The sequence below is a fragment of the Macrosteles quadrilineatus genome, unplaced genomic scaffold (genome assembly GCF_028750875.1).
Source record: "Macrosteles quadrilineatus isolate MER2022 unplaced genomic scaffold, UCM_ALF_1.0 Scaffold_7__1_contigs__length_78375512, whole genome shotgun sequence".
Lineage (NCBI taxonomy): Eukaryota > Metazoa > Arthropoda > Insecta > Hemiptera > Cicadellidae > Macrosteles > Macrosteles quadrilineatus.
The window spans coordinates 6,641,118-6,663,566 of record NW_026542600.1 but is presented as its reverse complement, the minus strand read 5'-3'; the positions used below and the strand labels follow the sequence as shown (position 1 = coordinate 6,663,566).

Genomic DNA, 22,449 nt, shown 5'->3' with positions numbered 1-22,449 from the left:
GCCTACACTTAATTCTACCTTACCACCAAGATTGAAATGCAATTTTTTTTCAGGCAAATAACTTATATTTTTGTTAAATGCCGTACCTGTTTTGTAAGCCATTTGTTTGGTCCCTGCTTTGTTGAATTGAAAGCTATTTTATAACACAAATATTTTACAAATAGTGTAGCCTAATGGATTTAAATTCTAAGGCTAGCTTAAGCCTTTGTGGTTATATATTTGCCTTAGTTATGACCTTTTTTTTATTGGAACCACTTTTAAAAACAACTATCTCAAATGATACATTCTCTGTGTACCAATGATAGTAGACGGCAAGTTAGGAAAAATACATTTTTATTTTAGAATCTCACTTGTTCTTCTACACCTGCAGAAGATTGAGTAAAGGTCGATTCACACACATCAGTTACTGCAAGTCACAGTTCAGACATATCAGTCACGTCACAGTTAACAAAAATATTCTTTAATGGATTTTCTATTGCACTATCTACACTCATCCGTTGCAGTTCCGTCACTCACTGTGCCGGCGTCCGTCAGTCGATTTTAGATTTCTTTAGAAAATAGTACTTTTTTTATTTAAATGATCAAATTTATATTTTAAGGAATGTTTGTAACAATAAACAAGAGGGACGATAGAAATTTTATAGAATATTGTGTTTAAATTCAACATTTTTGACTGTAACAACACTGTAAAGTGACAGAAGAGTGGCTGAAACCAAATTACTGTCAGGTTGACTGAGAAATTGCGAAGGCATCTGAGACTGAACTGTGACTGGACTGATGTGTGTGAATCAACATTAAAGCTGAAGCTGAAGAGTGAGATTGGTAACTCATACGTTTGTGAAATTAAATATACAGTTGTAAAACGCTTTGAAACATATTTACTCTATTGGATAGCTGTTGCAGCTAGAAAGATCAGCAATGTTGAATAAGAATAGGAAAGTGGTAAAAATAATGTTTTGAAGAAACCCTATGGTCCTTAGTTCTTAAACAACAGATAATGCTGACATGTGATAAAAAATCAAAACAAATTTTTGAATTTTTTTTTATTTTAACAAGAAACATAACCTATAATAACTGACAAACGTTATCTTACAAAAACTAACAATAGGCCTACATTTGAACATTTCTTGTACTTTCAACATTCATGTTTTTTGTAACATAGGGTTTTTTGTTTTTACAAAAACTACTAAGTGTAGAGAAAAAATACCCACAATTAAGCATTTCAGTCATCTTAAACATACAAAATGAACTTTTATATCTAACACAAACTTTAAATTTGTTTAAACTTTTAAATGCATCACTGATACTACGACAATAAACAAATCAAACTTGAGGAAAAACATTAGTAAAAGACAAACTCAAAATAACAAAACTTATCTTAAAATTAATAATAGCCAAACAAATTACAACAATGAAATTTGTTTACATTTTAAAACAGTACAGTAACAGAAACATTTTCTCCTATGAATTGACTTAAAGATTGTTTCGAACCTGTATTTAAAGCAAAATGTAATTATATTTGCTTCTGAAACTAAGTAAGCATACACAAAAATGTATGCAATCAAATACTTAGTGTAGTGGATAATACTCATTATTTATTTTAAACGTCTTAACAAACAAGATGAACTTTTAAACTTTTAAATCCAAAAAAGTCTAACTTGTGAGAAGAACATTAGGAACAAACTCAATAAGAACAAAACTAATCGTAAAACTTAAAACTAATAATAATCAAACAAAAAAATAACAATTGCATTTTGGAAAAACTCAAAAAGAACAAAGTTCATCTTAAAATTAATAATAATTAAACAAAATGGCATCAATGCAATTTGTTTACCTATTTAAAAAAAGTAACAGTTAACAATCTTTTTTCCTATGAATTTACATAAAGAACATCACAATTGTAACTTTATTTAAAGCAAAATAAACTTTTTTAAGCAGGAATACAAAAATACAGGTTATCAAATTTGGTCAGGTTTCAACAGCGAAAATAGAGGAGCTCAGAAATTTACATTGTCTATACATAAATAACACATGTTATTTACCTAAGGAAGTTGCTTTAAATTACACTTGGTAAGGTTGTGCAGTCAGTACACTTCATAAATCTATGGAAAATGGAAAACCAGCAAAATGTGACCTTAGAGCACTGAAAAAACAGCACATAAACTTCTGTTGCTACCAAATCTTTCTTGTACTATGAAACATTCAAAGTTCTGATACCAAGTTTAACTGCCTCATGAAAACACATAGCCAACTTCAGGACACAAAATACAAATGCATAGCATTTATGTACTATGCAGAGTTACTAATAAATAATGTGAAAATTTAGTCTTACCAATTTTTACTTTAAAATACAGGGGTTTTTTTAAACACGACCCTAGTTACAACTACCATAAGACAATTTTTAACAATAAAACTAGCTCATATTTTGATATCCCTGTATTCTTTATTTCATTGTCATTCAGCTGATATGCATTGTTGCATAGTTATCTATAAATTTTAGTGTTCTTGAGAATTTATTGTGAATAACTTCTCAACTTGGTGTTTTCTCAAGCTATATTTGAGCTTGCAAAAATATTGAGTCTTATTTCCAAAAAAATGTCAGTAACACTAAACTTCATTGATAAATTTGCATTAATGCATATTAGCTGATTTTAATTGGCAATGAAGTACAGAAAACAGGTATACCATCATATGAGCTGGTTTTGTTAAAAAGTGTCTCTTGTTGCTGTAATCATCTTAGTTGCGTTTAAAAAAAACACCCGTATACACACGTTTGTTTTATAAATCTAGATTTTTTTAAATATGGATTATTTAGTTTACTGGATTAGGCCAAATAAGTTACAAGAATAATTATCAAGAAATAACAAGTAACTAAAATCACATGTTTTCAAAGTGTCTAATGTATTTAATCTAATCTAATAAGGACACTTTCAGTCTTTGGACATATCACTAATAGGTAAAAGATTTTAGGTGTTGTGAAACAACTTGCTCGTTTCTCAGTTAGTTTCCAAATCAATGCCAGATCTTGAAATGTGATCTTCTTCAATAAAGTCCATTTCTGCTTTATGAGATTCTGTGTTGTGTTGAAGTACTTGAGCGAGATTGCGAAGCTGGGTTTTGTACAATGACTCGAGAGCAGAAACTGCAGCCTTGTCTTGGGCGAGGTCGGAGGTTGCTCCTACTCCATAGCACAACTTTAGTGGCTTAGTCGTCAATGAAAGGAGACTGACAAACCCACTGTTATCTGATTTGGAGAAGTCTGAAAATTGAAATTTAAAACCCATCTGCTGAGAAATATCACGAAGTTGTGATTTAGGTTTGAGGTTTGACTTTTTGGATGGTGCTGAAATTCTGTCATTTGACTGGCTTTTAGAATGGACTTTATCATCCTTAGAAATTTTAGCCTTCAGATCATGAGTTTGATCTATTTTACTACTGGGTGCAGCAACGGTAGGTTCTTTAAAATCTTTTACTTGATGATAGTTGTGTGAGTTTAAATTTATTCCTGCTACAATACTTTTCTTTGGCAATCCTCGGACTTGGCTAAATTCTTTCTTTTTATTATGTGCCGATGCTTGGTCACGTTCATGAGAAGCGGAGTAACCCATCTTTGTCAACAAAGCTTGCGCAGCATTTCTTTTGGCAGATTTTTTATTTGAGCCTGTGCCAGTGGCTGTCAAATCATTGACTGTAACTTTCACTCTAAATTCATTGTCGGATTTTTCCAATAGATTGAATACAGGCAGAGCTTCATGTTTTGCTTGTTGAATTTGATAGAGTTTTGAAATAGGATCAAGTTCATCTGGAATAAGGTTGACATCATTAGACTCTTCTTCATAATCTTCTGAATATGACTTAGAAACTGCCTTGATAAGATTTTTTGATCGCTTTTTCTTTGGTTTGCTTCGTTTTTGAATTTCCTCACAGTCAATTCTATTTTTAGATGCACTGTTTTTGAGCTCTTTTATCATATTTTCAGCTGCGTCTTTCTTTGCACTTTTCTTCGAAGAACCTTCACCAAACGATTCAAACTCTCCCACATTACAGCGGTAAACAAACCTCTTAATGTGAGCTGGACCTTCTTCACTGTCAAGCTCAAACGACACAGGCATGTTACTGATTGTCCCAAACTCATGAACCAAGGAAACTGGAGAGTCATTGTCGGAGTTAAAATTAAACACTTTGTTAAAAAAATTCTTCTCTTTGTCACTCAACATACAGAAACCGTCTGTAGTCTGTAGGGATTCTAGAGCGTTACTTGCTGCGTTTTGCTTGGCAAGTTCTAAAGAAAAACCTTCGCCATTGAAAACATGTTTTCCAACTATGACTTTTGCTTTAAAAATGTTTTCAGCTTCAGAGTACATTCCGACATGATAATAATTTGTATGCTTTCTGTCTGCTATCTGGGATTGCTGAATATAAGAGTACTTAACTAAAACATCATTGTGCTTTTTAGCCCAAACATCCAACTTTTCCACTGGCGATTTAGACATAACACTAGTGGGAAGATGGTCTGATTTTTCTCTTTGAGGAGGATGTGCATACAAAGTAGAATTTAGCGCAAGTTTGGAGGCTTCGCGTTGGGCCATTTTGATACTAGGTCCTTCTCCAGTAAACTCCTCTTCTCCTACTTTCAGCGAAACAACAAACTGTTTCTTATGCGCTGGTCCTTTTTCATCAGTTAAAGTGAATTGAACATTTACTTTATTGTACTCTGCAAGCTCATATAGAAGGCTCATAGGTGATTTAGAATTGAAAGGATCGTTGTTGCTCTTTGTTTTATTTGTAGAAACTAATGGTGGTACAGATGTAACATACCCGATAACTGGAGATCCATCTTCACTGACAGAAAGTGATCCTTCGATGCAATCTTCATCTTGAAACCAATTCTTCAGGTTTTCAATATCTAGACGATCTTGGTAAATTGCTCCTTTTGAGGTTACAGCAATTGCCAGAATCACAAGCAGTACACAGTGATGTTTCATTGTTGGTTCTTGACAAAACCTCAGTATGGAAGTAGGGGTGAATTCATTGAACCCTCAGATCACCCATCCAAATATACCTGAAAACAATTGATTATGTCAGTAAACAGCATTCACAGTTAAAAAAAATAAACTGTGGAAAGATTTATTTCTATTAAATCAATATCTATTTTCTGCATTAAAACCCCTGCAGTCATAGGCCTAATTGCTCAAATGGAGTAAGTGTTTAGCAATGTATGATATTAGTAAAGGAACATTTATAAGGATGAGGCAGCATGAACTTAACTCGGAAAACATTTTTGGTAGTCAATCAAACTTATAGACGTGAGGAGTCAATACACAGGCAGTCTGACTAAATCTACAGGGTAGAACAAGGGTTTAAAAGACAGCAAAGTAAGATTACATGCGTTTAACTCTGCAATGTACCAAAAAAGCTCTGAGAATGGCCGGATCCATAAGTTTGCAAATCTAATCGGTAATTTATGGGCTTTTGATAGCAAATGACGCAAAATCAGGTAAAAGTAGCATGTAGATTGGATTAATGTTAGATTATAGTTGTCAAGACTTGAGTAGGGACATGACTGGTATCATATAATTTTTTTTCTTTACTAATAAATGCCGATGTTTGCCATCTTGAGGTGGGTGATTATGGTTACATTAACATAGACTAAAAGGGGTGGCGGATTTTTATCCCCCTGGGCAAACGTGACGTCAAAAACCAGGGGGTAAATTCCGACCGCAAAATTTTGAGTTTCGCGACATCAGCTCGATGGATTAAACGCGGCATTAAACATATATTTTCACGGTTGTGAATTTAATTAGAACACATAAAATTATTAAAACCTAGAGTGTACGGCCCGGATTTTTACCCCCGGAATTTTCCCTTCTGGCCAGATAATATAAATTAGTGAGAATGATTAATTATCTTCATTCTGTTTTAATTTAATAGTAAACATTTCATTATTAAAGTAGCCTACTGTATATTAATTTATTTGTAACATTAACTAATCGAACAAGTTTTTAATTTTAATTTTGAGATTTCGATCTTTGAAGCCTACAGTTGGTTAATATGGCGTATAAACAATCAACTGAATGATAATTGTTTCGAACATTTCTTTACAAAATAAATAAATAAAGATAGGCTACTAAATAATGAAATGTTTACAATTAATTAAAAACAGAAATAAGAAAATCAATCATTCAATTTCTAAAATCGGCAAGGGGGTAAAATTCCGGGGGGTAAAAATCCGGGGGTAAAAATCCGGCCCGTACATCTTTAGTTGTCTAAACGCTAGTTATATGGACAGGGGGTAAAATTCCGGTTTTTATCGCTAATCTAATTAATCACACTCTGGCTATTTTCATTAGACTTCCAAATCCGCGGGGGTAAAATTCCGGCCGCGAACAAACTTTTGGCCACTCAGGTTCCTACGTCATAGTGACGTCAGCTTTGCCCAGGGGGTAAAATTCCAGGGGGATAAAATTCCGGCGACCCGACTAAAACATGTACCTTGAAATAAATAAATAACCAAAAGGTAACATATGTATTTCATTCTAAACCGCTAGAAAATTTGTAGGCTACAAATTCGTCGTGGGAACTATTTTGACAGCGTTTCTTGAACTATTTGAGGATAGTGCTATTTGTTTCCTAGGAGGCAAGGAACATATTTTCAGGCAACTCAATAATGGTCTCCCACAAGGATCAGTGCTCATTCAGTAACGGTATTGTACCTTTCAACATATAAGATACCACTTACAGGAAATTTTCTGTTGATTCATTACCACTAGACTTTTTCAGGTTGTAATGTTAGAATTAAGAAAAAATCCTGATTAAGATCAGGCTATTTTAGGTTAGGTTAGTACCAGGACATCATGTCAAATCAAATCAAATCATTTTATTGAGCTCAAATTGACAATACATATCGCATTAGCTAAGTGATGGTACAAACGTACGGTATTAAAATTATAAAGTTACCTTGTTCTTATAAAACCATGTATAGTAAGGTATTTACAAACTATGGCTAGACAACAATAATTTACAAAGCTCAACAACTGTCGCTATCTAAACGCCTAACATAAGTTGAAACTTAATCTGTGACAAGTGTATTTTTTCATGCATAATGGAAGTGAACTATGTAGGCCTAAGGCCTCTTTTATGCACGGCGTTTTCCGTCGGGCGGAATCTATCAGAATCTATCGGGCTTTCCGTCGGTGAGTGTTTTAACATGGGATCAAATGGGACCCCTTTATGCACGACGGAATCTCCGTCGCGTTTCAGAATTCCGTCGGAGGCCGACGGAGGACTTAGACTCCGCCGAGTTTCGGCGTTTCGCCGGAGCTTGTTTTAACATAGGTTTAAATGGGACCCTTTTAGGCAACTGCGTTTTGCGTCGGGCGGAATGTAGTGCTGCCAACCTACCCCACGCTCTGTCATCAACAGTATTGAAATCACCTTCCGGTAATCATTGTAAATAGAATAATATCATTATTCATTGTAATTGATTGAAGAGTACAAATAAAGTGATGTAATTAGGGAAAAAATTACTGCATGAGAATTAATTACATCTTTGTTTAAATCCGCGGAATAATACAAACTTACTGTTTCGTAGGAACTTCTCAAACTTTTCCCCATCATTTCGCAGCAACCCATATAGGTTTGTGAAAGCCCCATAAACCCTACGACTTTCATTAACCGGGTGTACAGCCCATCTCCTTCGCCGTCGTCTATTTCTCTTCATGTACAAATAAGTATACACCAATACACAAGGATCCATCTTGGGTCACTGACGATGGCAAAATGAACGAAGTTGGTAGCACTGACCACCCCCACCACGGGCATCAGCGGATTCCGCTCGGCGGAGAAACTGCATAAAAGGGACATCGATTCCGCCCTACGATTTCGACCGACCGAAAACGCCGTGCATAAAAGAGGCCTAATGGAAAAGGTCTTTCTTACATGCCTCATACCTAACACGACCATAGGCCTATATTTTTGACTCCAAAGTGGGACACACTTTGCCTAAACTACGGTGTAGCGTTTTTTACCAAATCTAGACATAAACATAAATTGGTATTTTAATTGGGTTCCCTATTATATTTAACCTAATTTATTAGGGTGTTCGAAAATAAAAACATGAATTTAAATTAAGTTCATTGGCCTAGGGCGGAACTTATCCTTATTTAGAAATCTCCTCAAACAGGATAGCTATACCAAGTGCATGTAATTAAACACCGGAAACTTAGCTAAGGACCTGAATTTACAAATGGCGGTTAGATGTCAGTGACATTTAAGCACATAATTAGAAGAGCGGGAATTATAATTAAACAGTGCAACACATAACAATAACAAAAAAAAAAAAACAAATAACAAACTTTCTTTGCACCGAATGATCGCTTAAAGGTAAAGGTTAAGGCAAAATAAACAACTTGACAGTTGATTGACAACCTGCGTCTTGAGGCAGTAGTACAGCGCTTAATCAGTCGCGTGAAAAAAAAATTGTTCTAGGGCCGAGCATTAACTAATTAAGTCGAACTCACACGATCGACGACTTGCTTGTTGTACAGATAACTAAATAAACTAGCCCAGTTGGTCTCTTTTAGTTTTCCTTAAAATTACTTAACTAGTATTCTTACACAAACAAAAAATTAATGTGGAAATGTGAAATTTCATATTCTATATAATATTTCAAACTTCTGACCTCCAAAGCGGGACATTTAGGCGTATGATGACGTTACTCATACCTGCCATAGTAGGCCTACCCTACGGTACCGGTAACTTAAGAGTAAAATAATGCCCGCCATGCTGCCTTTGCACATATACACAAGGAGGTAAAAAAAGTTGGAGGAAACTAAAAAACTGCCTTAAAATACAGCTATAAAAATACCGGGTTTTAAAAAATATTAAAAACTAAACAAGTTTATTTTCTGTTTTCAGTAATTAAAAAAGCTAGTGGTGCCATTGCAACTGGAAGTAAAATCTAAACCCAACGTAATTGATTTGTTTCAATGTAGGCCTACTTGTATTCTTAACAGGCAGTCCTAAACAGGGCCATACGTAGAACCGATGAGGCCCCCGGCTACTCTCACCAGTGAGGCCCCTCTATATTCTGATTCTATGGTAGGTTGGAACTTAAGGGTGTTATTGCTTTAACTCAATGAATTGGCCTTTTGTTTTCAACGATCTGATCGGCAAAGAGACTTGAGAGACTTAGCTAATAAAATAATAAGTGTATTATTTATTGTAATATTATTGGGGATCTTAGGTCGGGACCACACATTTTTCATTCCTTCCAGGTTGAGTAACAGTCTTGATCTTTGAGCATCAGATCAAAATCGGGTACCTAGTTTCAGAACTAATTCAGAAATAAAAATATATGAATTTTGATATAGGCTACTATAATCGGTTTATATTAAGTCCGGAATCTTGGCCAAATTGTTAAAAAGGGTTTTCTGCAGTCACAGTAAAATTATGGACATCTACCGCGGTGGCGTAGGGATTGTGAACGGCACGTGTCTATATTCACGGCAAAATAGTGAACATCATGGGCAATCACAGAGACATCATCTCGATTATATGAAATGGTATAAGTAATGATCTTATTGATTGGAAAATTTAATTATCATTAAACTCAATAGGCGAACGAATGTAGGCCTAAATACATGTTTCAGTTTTTAGACGATTTGGATTTACTTTCTGTAAATGTTATTACATCAGTTAGAACTTAATTACAGTAGGCCTACAAGTTATTTTGAGTTTTACTTTTGACATTAAACGTAAACAACGCAATTCGTGTAGAAAAGATAACATTGCAATCGGAAATTTATTATTTTCATTGAAGCCATAAAATACAACTATAAACACTTGATTATAATCTCATTATTAAGATTGCTTAAATATTTAGGTTCCATAATTTTACCTTTATTTGGTTATTAGTGTGGTGATTAAATTTCTTACAATCTAAAATTATGTTTTTCATACGCACGCTACTACCATATTGACCTTAAGCTACTACATAAGCAGATGGTTTATTGTTTTACAGTATCTTATATTGTTTTATTGCTGTCAGTCAAAATAACATTGTTACGCTGATACTTGTGATTCTTCCCATTTTATATTTTTCTCTTAGCTATCTTTAATCTATCTATTATCGTGACTTATAGCCTACGTGCGAGTGCGGTTGCTCGTGGTTTTTCTAATGTATTACATATTCTAGAGTGACATATCAGCACTGTAAATAAGAAAGTTGGTAATATTTATTTACTTAGAAAACGGAAACATTGCGCAGTGTAACACTGGTAAGGCCAGTCTAAAACATTAAAGTAGGTACTCAGCGAGGGAACTTCTCGCTACCTATTTTAAAATGGCTAAAAAGTTAAAAATCATAATATTATATAATCGGCTGAGACGAATCCCGAAATCCCGGGATTGGATTGAAGTCCCAGGATTTAGACCTCTAGTCATTTTACAGACTGAGGTTTGATGGGGCGAGTGTCGGCCAGGTATCAGTGACCAGTTCCACGGTGCGGCGGATATAGGGTTGGAAAGATCAAACAGGGGGTATGAGCAAAATTTGTTTTACCAACTATCAAACTCGAGAATTAGGGGATCAAAATAAACCAATCATCAAACTCGAGAACACTGAAATTCTAAGTATGGACAACATTAAACTCAACATGGACAAGATTAAACTTGGGATTGGAAATTGATAAAAACCTTAAATGGAACAGTCACGTTGAAAAGTTACTTTGCCAAAATAACATCAGGATTATATGCTTTATCTAGATTGAAACCCTTATGTGAAAAACAAACTCTAAAAGTGATATATATTTTTCATAATATCCACTCAAGTATATCTTTTGGGATTTCACTTTATGGTGCAACTAGTGATTACAATTTGAATTCTATTCTAAAAAAGCAAATGAAAGCTACATTCGAATCATCTGCAATTTATATTTTGAAGCTTCTGTTAATAAAGAACATTTTAAATCAGAAAATAATGACAATTTACGGAATGTACGTTTTTGAAACAATTTTATCAGTAAAGGACAGACTTCATGATTTGGAACGAGTTGGAGATAGTAATAATTATTTCACCAGAAATCGGGAAAACCCTGCAATTGGCCACCATAGTCTAAAACTTTTTGAGAAAAAACCCATATATGCGGGATTGAAATTGTATAACAATCTCCCAATCAAAATTAAATCAGAGACTTCCAAAACAATATTTTGTAAAAAAAAAATAAAAAGTTCAGCAAGGCTATTTTTTCTTTTGAAGAGTTGAATAGTCTCTGAGGTCAAAAACTAATTCATATTTATTGTTTACAATTTATTTAAAAAAATGGAAGTTTGTGATACTTTGTCTTTATTTTCTTATGTTAGAAATGTATATAATAAATATTAGGCCTAGGCCTACTTGCAGCTGAACTGTTGACACTATTCAATGTATTTTGTACAAGAGATGAATAAAGTAGTTTTGAATTGAATTGAGGTATAAAATGAAACTGTTACAACCTGACCTAACCAAATTTGCTGATTTGTAACGAGTTATTTTTCCCAGGGGGGTATATTTTCGTTATTTGGGCCGCGCGTCTGTTGAGGTAAGCAAGCGGCGGCGGCGAACCTGGCTAGCGCTCTTTGACCCGGCTTATCAGTTCGGATAAGCTTGGGTATCCCGGGACTACTGGACAGCGGAGAACAGACATTCTAGTGGTGGATCTCGTAGAGCGAGGATAGTGTTGGTGTCCTGTGCCTGTGGAGACGGCTGGCGTACGTTGGAGGTACAGAGTGTACGAGGTGTGACAGTTGGTGTTAAGTTGGGTGTTAAGACCCACTGCTGGTGAGTGGACGACGTTCTTTGATTTTGGTTAAAAGCTGATATTATTAGTTTGAATATATTAATATCTGATTTTATTGCGAGAGTTAGAGTTGTAACCGTGCTAGTCAAAGCCTGACGATAGTTAGGATTTATTTATTAGTCAGGAATAATATTAAAGTATATTCCTGACGGTTCTGGGCAGGTGCTAGAGCGCAAATAATATAATTTATTGACTGTAGTAGTTATTATTTTGCGTTGTACCAAGAGTTAGTTATATTACTAATAACTCTGAGGCCCGACAAACCTAGGTTGCACGATTTAGCGTGCGTAGTTGGAAACACGTGGCCAGTAGGCTAGTAGCTAATATTATTAGCCTATTAACAGAAGCCCAGCTAAGTAACATAAAGTTGGTAGTAGCAGTAACAGTAGTAGGGTTGTTATTGTATATTCATTCGATTATTTTAATTTAATGGTAGTCCAACACGTTATCTTGGTAGCTTGGATAGCGGAGTACCGGCTATCAGATAATATATTTATCTAGTGTTTGGAACGTAGTTAATATTTATTCATCTGCTACTAAGTTGCTCAATAATTTTAATAGTGCAATTGCCATTTAGTTTTGCTTGTTTAGCTTGGTATTTATTGAGACCAGCTACTAGCGGTGTAGTCACTCTACCTATAGTGTACTTGTATATTATTATGTGGTACGATTATTGAGTGAACTGTTTGATTCTTAGCTTGGGCATTAGAGTTGTGTATTGGATTATAGTGGCCTAGTAGACCCCGCCTGGTGATAACACGCGTTGTGGTTTTTATTGGCAAGTCGTCGTGTAACTCACCGTGTTTTAGGCACTCTGGGCTTAACTATTGGATAGTTAGGACGAAGCCCGAGTTGCGTAGTCAGCAACGACCCCCTAGGAGTGTGGAGAATCGGCGTAGGCCTGGTAGTGATTATTGCACGTTTGTTGTGGTGACTTGTTTTTGACTTGTTCACAGTGCCCGTGTATGAGCCAGTCCTATACCGGTTAGACCCGGCTATTGGCCTAGTGGTTTCCCTGACCTTATCGCAGACCCTGGAACTTTACCCAGCCATTGTAGGCTGAGCTATCCCCGGCAAACGGTTGCGACTGGACTGCACTTTTGATATTTTATCCCAGTGCAGAACATCTATCGTCGCAAGATGGCGCCTGCGAACAGGGACTGAGGTTGGCAGTGGTGCTGAGTTGCTGACGTATTAACGGCGCCCGAACAAAATAATTTTATTTGTGCAGATTTGCTGCGGACTTGTGCAGATTGGCTGCGGACCTGAGCTGTTGAGCAGAGTTTTAGGCAGACCTACTGTGATTTTATAGTCGGTTGGGTAGGCCTAACCTGTTTTCTGTTACAGCGTGGTGTGTTGTGAACCCTAATTTATTTAGTGGTTGTATACATAGATATTAGTTAGTAATTTTAATTTTGCTAATTAATTGAGCCTTATCATTGAATATTATTTGAGTGAGAACCCTTATTGTGTATTTGTGGTTTGACTTTCACACCTATAATTGGTTTGATTTATTATTTTGCTAATTAATTGAGCTTTATCATTGAATATTATTTGAGTAAGAACCCTTATTGTGTATTTGTGGTTTGACTTTCACACCTATAATTGGTTTGATTTATTATAACGGTGTTAAATATATTTTAATCGGTTTCGCTCTTATTTTTGCGGATTAGTCGTAGTATTTGAATTTTAAATATGGTTATGACTACGAGTACGACGTCTGTGCTGGGCGGTACGCCTATTACGTCTGCTATTGCTACGACTAGTTCTGGGGTTAGCTCCGAACTGTCGGTGATGACGACATCGTCATTGTGGCCGGCGTCTTCGCCCGTTTGGCCGACAATTTCCTCGGTAGTGGCTACGACGGTGACAACTTCGTTGACCTATTCCGCGCCAGCGACTATGTCCTTGGGGTCGCAGCCCCGGGACAGTCGCGTGGGTTGGATCTATGACCTCTCGAAAGGTGAGCTCATGAGAACGATGGACCAGTATGGTTTGGTGACCACTGGTACTTCTGCGGAATTACGGCAGCGATTCTCGTCGTTTTGGAAGCAGCGGAATGCCCGTCGGTACAGCGACGATAGGCTGTGTACGGCTGGGGCTGCTGCACCGACATATGTACCGCCGGCTACTACAACTGTGGAGCTTCCTGACCCCCCGAGAACCGTACCTCAGGTACTGGGTAATGCGGAATCGAATCAAGCAGAGATAGTGGGACTTAGCAGGGAGTTAGAGGTGGTTAAAGAGATCCTTGGGTTGTCTTTGGAGACTGATACCCGGACTCTTAGAGAACATCTGGCATCGGTGGTGCGACAGGCGAGAGGCTCGCCCAGTAATGGGGTCGGCTATGGGTTCGAAAGACCCGCCAACCCTACGTCCCCTGTTGTGGCTGCTCCAATGCCTACCTTTGGGTTACCTAGTAGACCCGAGGGATGGCAGCGGCCCAATGATATTTCTGAGAGACCAGCCCGGCCTTCTAGCCTGGAGCTGCCACGAGGCTCGGATATGCTCTCACATGAGGCCAGCAGGGTGGAGCCAAAGGATTGCTCCAAAGTATGCAACACGGTACGGAAGTGGGGTTTAAGGTTTGATGGCCGACGAGACCCTGTGTCGTTCCTGGAGCGCCTTGAAGAGCTGATGGTCTCGTACTCTATAACATCAGAGGACCTGCTCAGAGCGCTGCCGGAGCTGTTGCAAGGCTCAGCGCTTCTATGGTACAGGAATTGCAAGGAGCTCCTGTATTCATTTGAAGCTTTTCGGCATCAATTTGAGATCCAGTTCCTTCCACCTGGTTATCAGAGGAATTTGGATGAGGAGATCCGGAAAAGGACACAGGGTGAAGGCGAGCACTTCCGGGACTACGTTGTTGCCATAAGTACCTTGCTTAGGCGTAGCGGTACGTTGTCGGAGCATAGTAGGTTGGACTTGATCTACAACAACATGCGACCTGAGTACAAACTCATGGTGCGACGGCGGGACTTCAGCAACCTGGCCGAGATGGTGGAGTTGGCTGAAGACTATGAGGCCTATCTAAGAGAGAAGGCGGCCTTCCGACCTCCTCCTTCTCCAAACGTAGCGCTGGTTTTGGAAACCGCCTACACACCCAAAAAGAAGGTGGAGAAGCGCGCCGAAACTGCCGCCGTCGAGAAGCGGAGTTTCGAGAGACCGTCTCCGGAAGCCGAGTCGCGTGGGCGGGTAGCTTTGAAGTCGGATCGGGTCCACGGTCAACGGCCCGTGACAGCAGCTAGAGCGCCTGAGGGTCCAAAGGGGACGGTTAAATGTTTTAGGTGCCAGGAGATTGGTCACTTTGCCCGAGAATGTGGTAAACCAAGGACCGTCTCCCGTTATGGGTGTGGCAAACCTGGTTTGACGGTGAGTCAGTGTGGATGTCGGGCGGGAAACGGCAGGCCAGCTCAGACATCAGGAGGTCAACTGGGCAAGGCCACCCAAAACGAACGACCTCAGAAGAGTGGTCCGAGTGGCTCGGAAAACTAAACAGCCTGGTTGGTGGAGTAGACGAGAACCGGCTGGTTTCGGAGACAAGGCCCTTTGTTGAAGTTGTGCTGATGGGCAGCGTTTTTAAGGCGTTATTGGACACTGGGTCCGTAGTTAACCTGGTTGGGCGCGAAGTCGCCAATCATCTTCAATGTCAGGGGGTAGAACCTATTAAGAAACCCTCTCCTCTAAGGATGGCAGATGGGTCGCGGTCTAGGGCCGAGTATTCGTTCCGATTGGCAGGGGAGGCTGCGGGAAGACGGTGGGTTGGAGACGCCTTGTACGTTCCCACTCTTACCACGGATATGATTTTGGGTATGGATGTCATACGACATCTCGGACTTGTGACGGTCGTGACGGAGGTGATAAGAATGGGCGTGGGTGATGACTGTTCTGGCCAAGGTGGCCGCATAGACAGTGTCAAAATTGGTGACGAAAACCCCGAAGGCCCTTGCAATGGAAATCCCCGTCTGGTTTCTGATGCTAAATCATTCAGCTCCTTGTTGGCTGGTAGTGGCAAGTAGAAGATTTTTTATTTGTTTTAAGTTTGAGACCTGTGGTGTAGGATTCACCATTGGGTTAGGTGTTGGAGTATTTTGTTTTGGCCGGAGTTTGAATATTTTTTTTCTTTTTGGCCATTTTCTTTTTTTTCATCCCGATGTAAGTGGGGGGTGTAACGAGTTATTTTTCCCAGGGGGGTATATTTTCGTTATTTGGGCCGCGCGTCTGTTGAGGTAAGCAAGCGGCGGCGGCGAACCTGGCTAGCGCTCTTTGACCCGGCTTATCAGTTCGGATAAGCTTGGGTATCCCGGGACTACTGGACAGCGGAGAACAGACATTCTAGTCGTGGATCTCGTAGAGCGAGGATAGTGTTGGTGTCCTGTGCCTGTGGAGACGGCTGGCGTACGTTGGAGGTACAGAGTGTACGAGGTGTGACAGTTGGTGTTAAGTTGGGTGTTAAGACCCACTGCTGGTGAGTGGACGACGTTCTTTGATTTTGGTTAAAAGCTGATATTATTAGTTTGAATATATTAATATCTGATTTTATTGCGAGAGTTAGAGTTGTAACCGTGCTAGTCAAAGCCTGACGATAGTTAGGATTTATTTATTAGTCAGGAATAATATTAAAGTATATTCCTGACGGTTCTGGGCAGGTGCTAGAGCGCAAATAATATAATTTATTGACTGTAGTAGTTATTATTTTGCGTTGTACCAAGAGTTAGTTATATTACTAATAACTCTGAGGCCCGACAAACCTAGGTTGCACGATTTAGCGTGCGTAGTTGGAAACACGTGGCCAGTAGGCTAGTAGCTAATATTATTAGCCTATTAACAGAAGCCCAGCTAAGTAACATAAAGTTGGTAGTAGCAGTAACAGTAGTAGGGTTGTTATTGTATATTCATTCGATTATTTTAATTTAATGGTAGTCCAACACGTTATCTTGGTAGCTTGGATAGCGGAGTACCGGCTATCAGATAATATATTTATCTAGTGTTTGGAACGTAGTTAATATTTATTCATCTGCTACTAAGTTGCTCAATAATTTTAATAGTGCAATTGCCATTTAGTTTTGCTTGTTTAGCTTGGTATTTATTGAGACCAGCTACTAGCGGTGTAGTCACTCTACCTATAGTGTACTTGTATATTATTATGTGGTACGATTATTGAGTGAACTGTTTGATTCTTAGCTTGGGCATTAGAGTTGTGTATTGGATTATAGTGGCCTAGTAGACCCCGCCTGGTGATAACACGCGTTGTGGTTTTTATTGGCAAGTCGTCGTGTAACTCACCGTGTTTTAGGCACTCTGGGCTTAACTATTGGATAGTTAGGACGAAGCCCGAGTTGCGTAGTCAGCAACGACCCCCTAGGAGTGTGGAGAATCGGCGTAGGCCTGGTAGTGATTATTGCACGTTTGTTGTGGTGACTTGTTTTTGACTTGTTCACAGTGCCCGTGTATGAGCCAGTCCTATACCGGTTAGACCCGGCTATTGGCCTAGTGGTTTCCCTGACCTTATCGCAGACCCTGGAACTTTACCCAGCCATTGTAGGCTGAGCTATCCCTTGGCAAACGGTTGCGACTGCACGCACTTTTAATATTATTTTTCCAGTGCAGAAAACATCGTCGCAGATTTATGAAAAGATAAAATGAAGGTACGAATCAAATCGATATTAATTTCCAATCGAAATTAGGGTAGCTTAGTTAAGAAAATGTAACCGGTCTCCGTTACATCCTACCCAATACACCCCCGGCGGCAAATATTTGATATATCAACAATGCGATATCGTGTAATTTTTAGATGTTAAAAAAATAAAGATGTACTAAAAATTACACGATATCGCATTGTAGAAATATCAAATAATTACCACACCCCCTTCTACTTATTAGCCCTCCCCTGAATCACTCTTATGCTCTGGAGAGTCAAAAGGCACTAGGCCCTATTTAACGGTTTTGACAGTTTACAACCCCCATGGCAAAGAATAAAACTGCACTTGCTTCGTTTCCCCACGTCATCATCTTCGCCTCCGATTAAGGTGAAACCATGAACGTCTCCTATCGCCGTGGAGTAACCGTTTGTAGCTGTGTGGCTAGAGACCTCCGATCGCGGTTGATTAATCATGAAAGTGTTCTGTGGCCAAGGAGAAATAGTTAGTATGTTACACAAGCGCGTTGTCATTTCCGTCTCCTCCGATCGTGACGAAATCATGACTGACTCCTTTGGCCATGGAGAAATAGAACATTGAGAGCGAGCGTGCAGATGTCATCCTCATCTCCTCTGATCACAGGGAAATCATCCCTGTGTGTCAGGGAAGTTAGTCAGGGCTAACTTTGCCTGACTAAATAGGCCTAAATCATTTTCATTCATTCATTCATTCAAATCATGAAAGTGTTCTGTGCGAATGCAGAACTTTTATGGGGGAAAGTTTTACCCCATAAAACCCCCTGTGAAACCACGTTCCCATGTACCAATCATTCTGGTTTGCAAACTCACTCAAGTTCATCCCACCTTAACTTAGGCTACACCTTTAAACCAAATTTCGGTAATTCTGAGTAATTACACGGTCAACCCCAAACTTTTTTATATTTTTCTAAGTTGCGGTCATAAGGATGTTCTCAGAAAACAAAAAACATAGCCTATGAGTTAATTCAAGCCCGACAATGTTCGGTTACCTAACATAACGGTATTGTCACAACTGGCCTTCCGCGTGTCTCCCGCAAGCCACTGTTATCGCATGGACTTTGAACCTTATTACCTTACTACCTTCATCACCAACAGCTATGTCGGATAGGTTGTGTCAATTAGAATTAATAAAAATTAAATGAAATACTGACTGATACGCTTGTATCTTACTATTTATATATATGTACACATAACTTATGGCAGTGGATGTAGCCTCAATTTAGTTTCGGTTTAGTTAAAAAAAAAAAAAAAAAAAAAAAAAAAAAAAATCGTCCAGGCTATAGAGTGGCCATTCTACTATCCATGCCTTCAACACTTTATCAAACTTCCTTGTTTCAAGGTTCTTAATTTCTTGGGGGCAAATTGTTGTAAATCTTGAGCGCTATGGTCAGGAAAGCATTTTTAGTTTTAGAGAGGCTGCAAAAGGGAAGGTCTATTTCCTGATTATGTCTTGTTCTGTACGTATGGAATGTATTTCTGGTCGGAAAATTTTGAATGTTCTTTTTTACACATGATGCACATAGGAGAAAAAAGTGGCTGTGAACTGTTAAAATTTTGGTTTCTATAAAAAGAGGCTTGCAGTGGTCCAATTGTTTTCTAAACGTTACTATCCTGATAGCCTTCTTTTGCTCTAGAAGAACTTCATGGCAGTTAGGCGCATGCCCCCAAAGCAGCAGGCCGTAGCTTAGCACGCTATGGAAGAGAGCGTGATAGACGACCAGTAGGTATTGTGGTGTTACCAGCTTAGACAGCTTTCTTAGCAGACACACAACTCTCGATAACCTTCTGCATACGTCTTCAATATGCTCAGACCATGTCAGTTTGGGGTCAATAGTGAAACCAAGCAGATTAACTTTAGTTTCAATCTGAGGATGTCTAGTTAAGGTGCACACATCTTTTGTGTCTCACCCTCGTTCAGCTTGAATTTATTGGCTGAGAACCATGTCTCGGCTTCCTCGAAAAAAATTCCTGCGTTGTCGAGAGCTTGAGCAGGAGTAGAACCTGTTGACAAAATTGTAGTGTCGTCTGCAAATCTTAGTGCTAAGCCACTTAAGTCAAGGTCATTGATTGAGACCAGAAATAGAATTGGTCCCAGTGACACTTGTGTGAACCTGGCAATAACTCCAGCAATAAGTAGTGAGCGTGCCCCATAAAATCTATTGTTGGCCGTTTTGCGGGGAAATACGGCCGCGAAGGTTATTGCCGAGAGTGTCATCAGATAGAGGATACCTTTACGGACACGACAGTATCAATATCATGTAGGCCTACCTGGGGGGTAAGTTAGGGGGGGGGGGGGTAAAGTCGACAAAAAGTAGTGCTTGCGCCCGATAAAATCTATTGCTAGCCATTTTACAAAAAAATACAGCCGCGAAGGTTATTACTGAGAGAGTCACCAGATAGAGGACACCTTTACGGACACGACAGTATCAATATCATGTACCTGGGGGGTAAGTTAGGGGGGGTAAAGTCGGCAAAAAGTAGTGCTCGGTACCCCCCCTAACTTACCTCCCAGGTACATGATATTGATACTGTCGTGTTCGTAAAGGTGTCCTCTATCTGGTGACAATCTCGGTAATAACCTTCGCGGCCGTATTTTGCAGTAACATGGCTAGCAAGAGATTTTATCGGGCGCAAGCACTACTTTTTCCCGACTTTACCCCCCCTAACTTACCCCCCAAGTACATGATATTGATACTGTCGTGTACCCGTAAAGGTGTCCTCTATCTGGTGGCACTCTCGGTAATAACCTTCGCGGCCGTATTTTTTAGTAACATGGCTAGCAACAGACTTTATCGGGCGCGAGCACTACTTTTTCCCCACTTTACCCCCCCCTAAATTACCCCCCAGGTACATGATATTGATACTGTCGTGTCCGTAAAGGTGTTCTCTATCTGGTGACACTCTCGGTAATAACCTTCGTGGCCGTATTTTTCAGTAAAATGGCTAGCAATAGATTTTATCAGGCGCGAGCACTACTTTTTGCCGACTTTACCCCCACTAACTTACCCCTCAGGTACATGATATTGATACTGTCGTGTCCGTAAAGGTGTCCTGTATCTGGTGACACTCTCGGTAATAACCTTCCCGGCCGTATTTTTCCGTTTTAAAATGGCCAGCAATAGATTTTATCGGGCGCGAGCACTACTTATTGCTGGAGTTTTTGCCAGGTTCACACCAATCCCAGTACAGTACCGATCCCTGAGGAACGCCATGTTGGATTGGCAATGGTTTTGACTGAGCACCGCTAAGTGATATCACTTGGGTCGTAAGTGACCTTCTTATCGCTTGGCAACCTGTAGCCTACGATGGCCTTGCAGAGCTTGAATTAAGGTTTCTTGTTTTCTAAAAACATCCTTAACTTATTTACGACTGTAGTAAAATATGAAAAAGTTTGGGGTTGACCAAGGAATCGCTCAGACTTACCCAAATTTCATCAAAATCAGTAAATAAACATGTTATCACGTTCACGGACATAGCCTATATACATAACTTAGCCTATGTCTATAAAAATCTATAAAGGCTAGGTATATAGGCCTATACATATACAAATTTGAACGAATGGTGTTTTTTGCCTCTGGGGACATCAAAATGAAGAAGTAAATTGGTCCCGGGCCAAGGTCTTACCATGCCACCTACGGCAATGGCTATTGGCTAAGTTTACTTCCCTATAGGCATAGAGAAATTCGCTATTTTTGCTCTTTCAATGTTTATCCTAAGTCTATACAGCCTATTCTATGGAAAGTTCAACTTACTTTAAGGATTTAATTCCTCTTGGGTAGAATATAGGTCTAGGATCGACCACCAGCACACACCGGCGAAAAAGTTAACATAGGCCTACCAATAACCAGGCGGCAGTCTTCATGCACATTGCACCCTTTGGCTAATCTTCTCACTAGGCCTAGTCAAAAGTTAACACGAATAAATCTCAGGCAAAGCCCAACAGAACTCGTCGTCAGACAACTTATTTCGTTAGGTAGAGGCTATTCTTCTATATTCTATCAGTCTGTACATCTACATTAACTAACAAACAAACAACAAACATATATTTGACCGGAAGAGTGGAAGTGAAGTAGACTTAAGTGGATGGAGGAGGAGGACTTTAGCCGAGCCAGTAGCCATTGTTTCCAAACACAAAACGACCAAAAAAAAACTCCCGCTGACTGGGCCCAGAAATCCCGTTTAATCGCGCTTTTGGATCATGAAAAATCCCGTTTTATCCAGCAAGATGTTTTGTTAAAATCTGAGTGTAATGTTTTGTTTAGACATATCGACGTGTATCGTGTTTAACTTAAATAGTAGTTTTACCATTGCTATTATATTTTGCTACAGTAATTTTATCAATTGAGGTTAGTTGTTCGCTAAATTTAAGCATAAAAAAATCAGACGTCATAGCCGAAAATAACTTTTCATCCCGCTGATGTTTTACAAATCCCATTTTCGGGATAACAATCCCGCGTATGGAAACACCGGCAAAGACAGTCAAGTTTTTTTAAGCTACACAAACCACTGAGCTATAATTCTATCTAACTGGAGGTAGCACTGAATACCAAAGATGCGTGTCGCCAGCCGCCATGTTTGCGTGAGGGGTGAGTTATAACAAGAAGCCATGTTACTGGTTAAGAAAACTCATTGCTATACCAACCTAGTCATTGAAGCCATGTTATTGGTTAAAAAAACTCACTGCTATACCAACCTAACAAAATCAGCGACACCGACACGCTCTTGACAGACTTCTGCCATGGCAGTGCTACCTCCAGTTATAATTTTAGCTCAGTGACACAAACACAGAATGTGCAAAAAATTATACATTTTCGTGTTTATTATTATGTTGTTGACATATAAGTATGTCTAGTAATGTTATGACTAGACATCACCCGAGTTTGAGATGGGTTTGTAACGGTGACTCTAATAAAATGCATTCTTTAAAAAATTTAA

The 22,449-nt window shown here is 39.0% G+C and overlaps 1 protein-coding gene across 1 annotated transcript; it reads right to left on the bottom strand.

Annotated features, from left to right (window-relative positions):
- Positions 1-1,028: 1,028 nt before the first annotated feature.
- Positions 1,029-21,608, bottom strand: LOC128997770 (double-stranded RNA-binding protein Staufen homolog 2-like). Its single transcript, XM_054423447.1, has 2 exons — positions 21,267-21,608; positions 1,029-5,062 (listed from the first exon to the last, which is right to left on the bottom strand). Exon 2 carries the CDS (start codon positions 4,983-4,985, stop codon positions 2,997-2,999), a length of 1,989 nt encoding a protein of 662 aa, XP_054279422.1. The 5' UTR covers positions 4,986-5,062; positions 21,267-21,608; the 3' UTR covers positions 1,029-2,996.
- Positions 21,609-22,449: the final 841 nt, after the last annotated feature.

Bases quoted from the DNA above. Each gene is read 5' to 3' on its own strand.
- LOC128997770 (XM_054423447.1), bottom strand. From the start codon at position 4,985: ATGAAACATCACTGTGTACTGCTTGTGATTCTGGCAATTGCTGTAACC.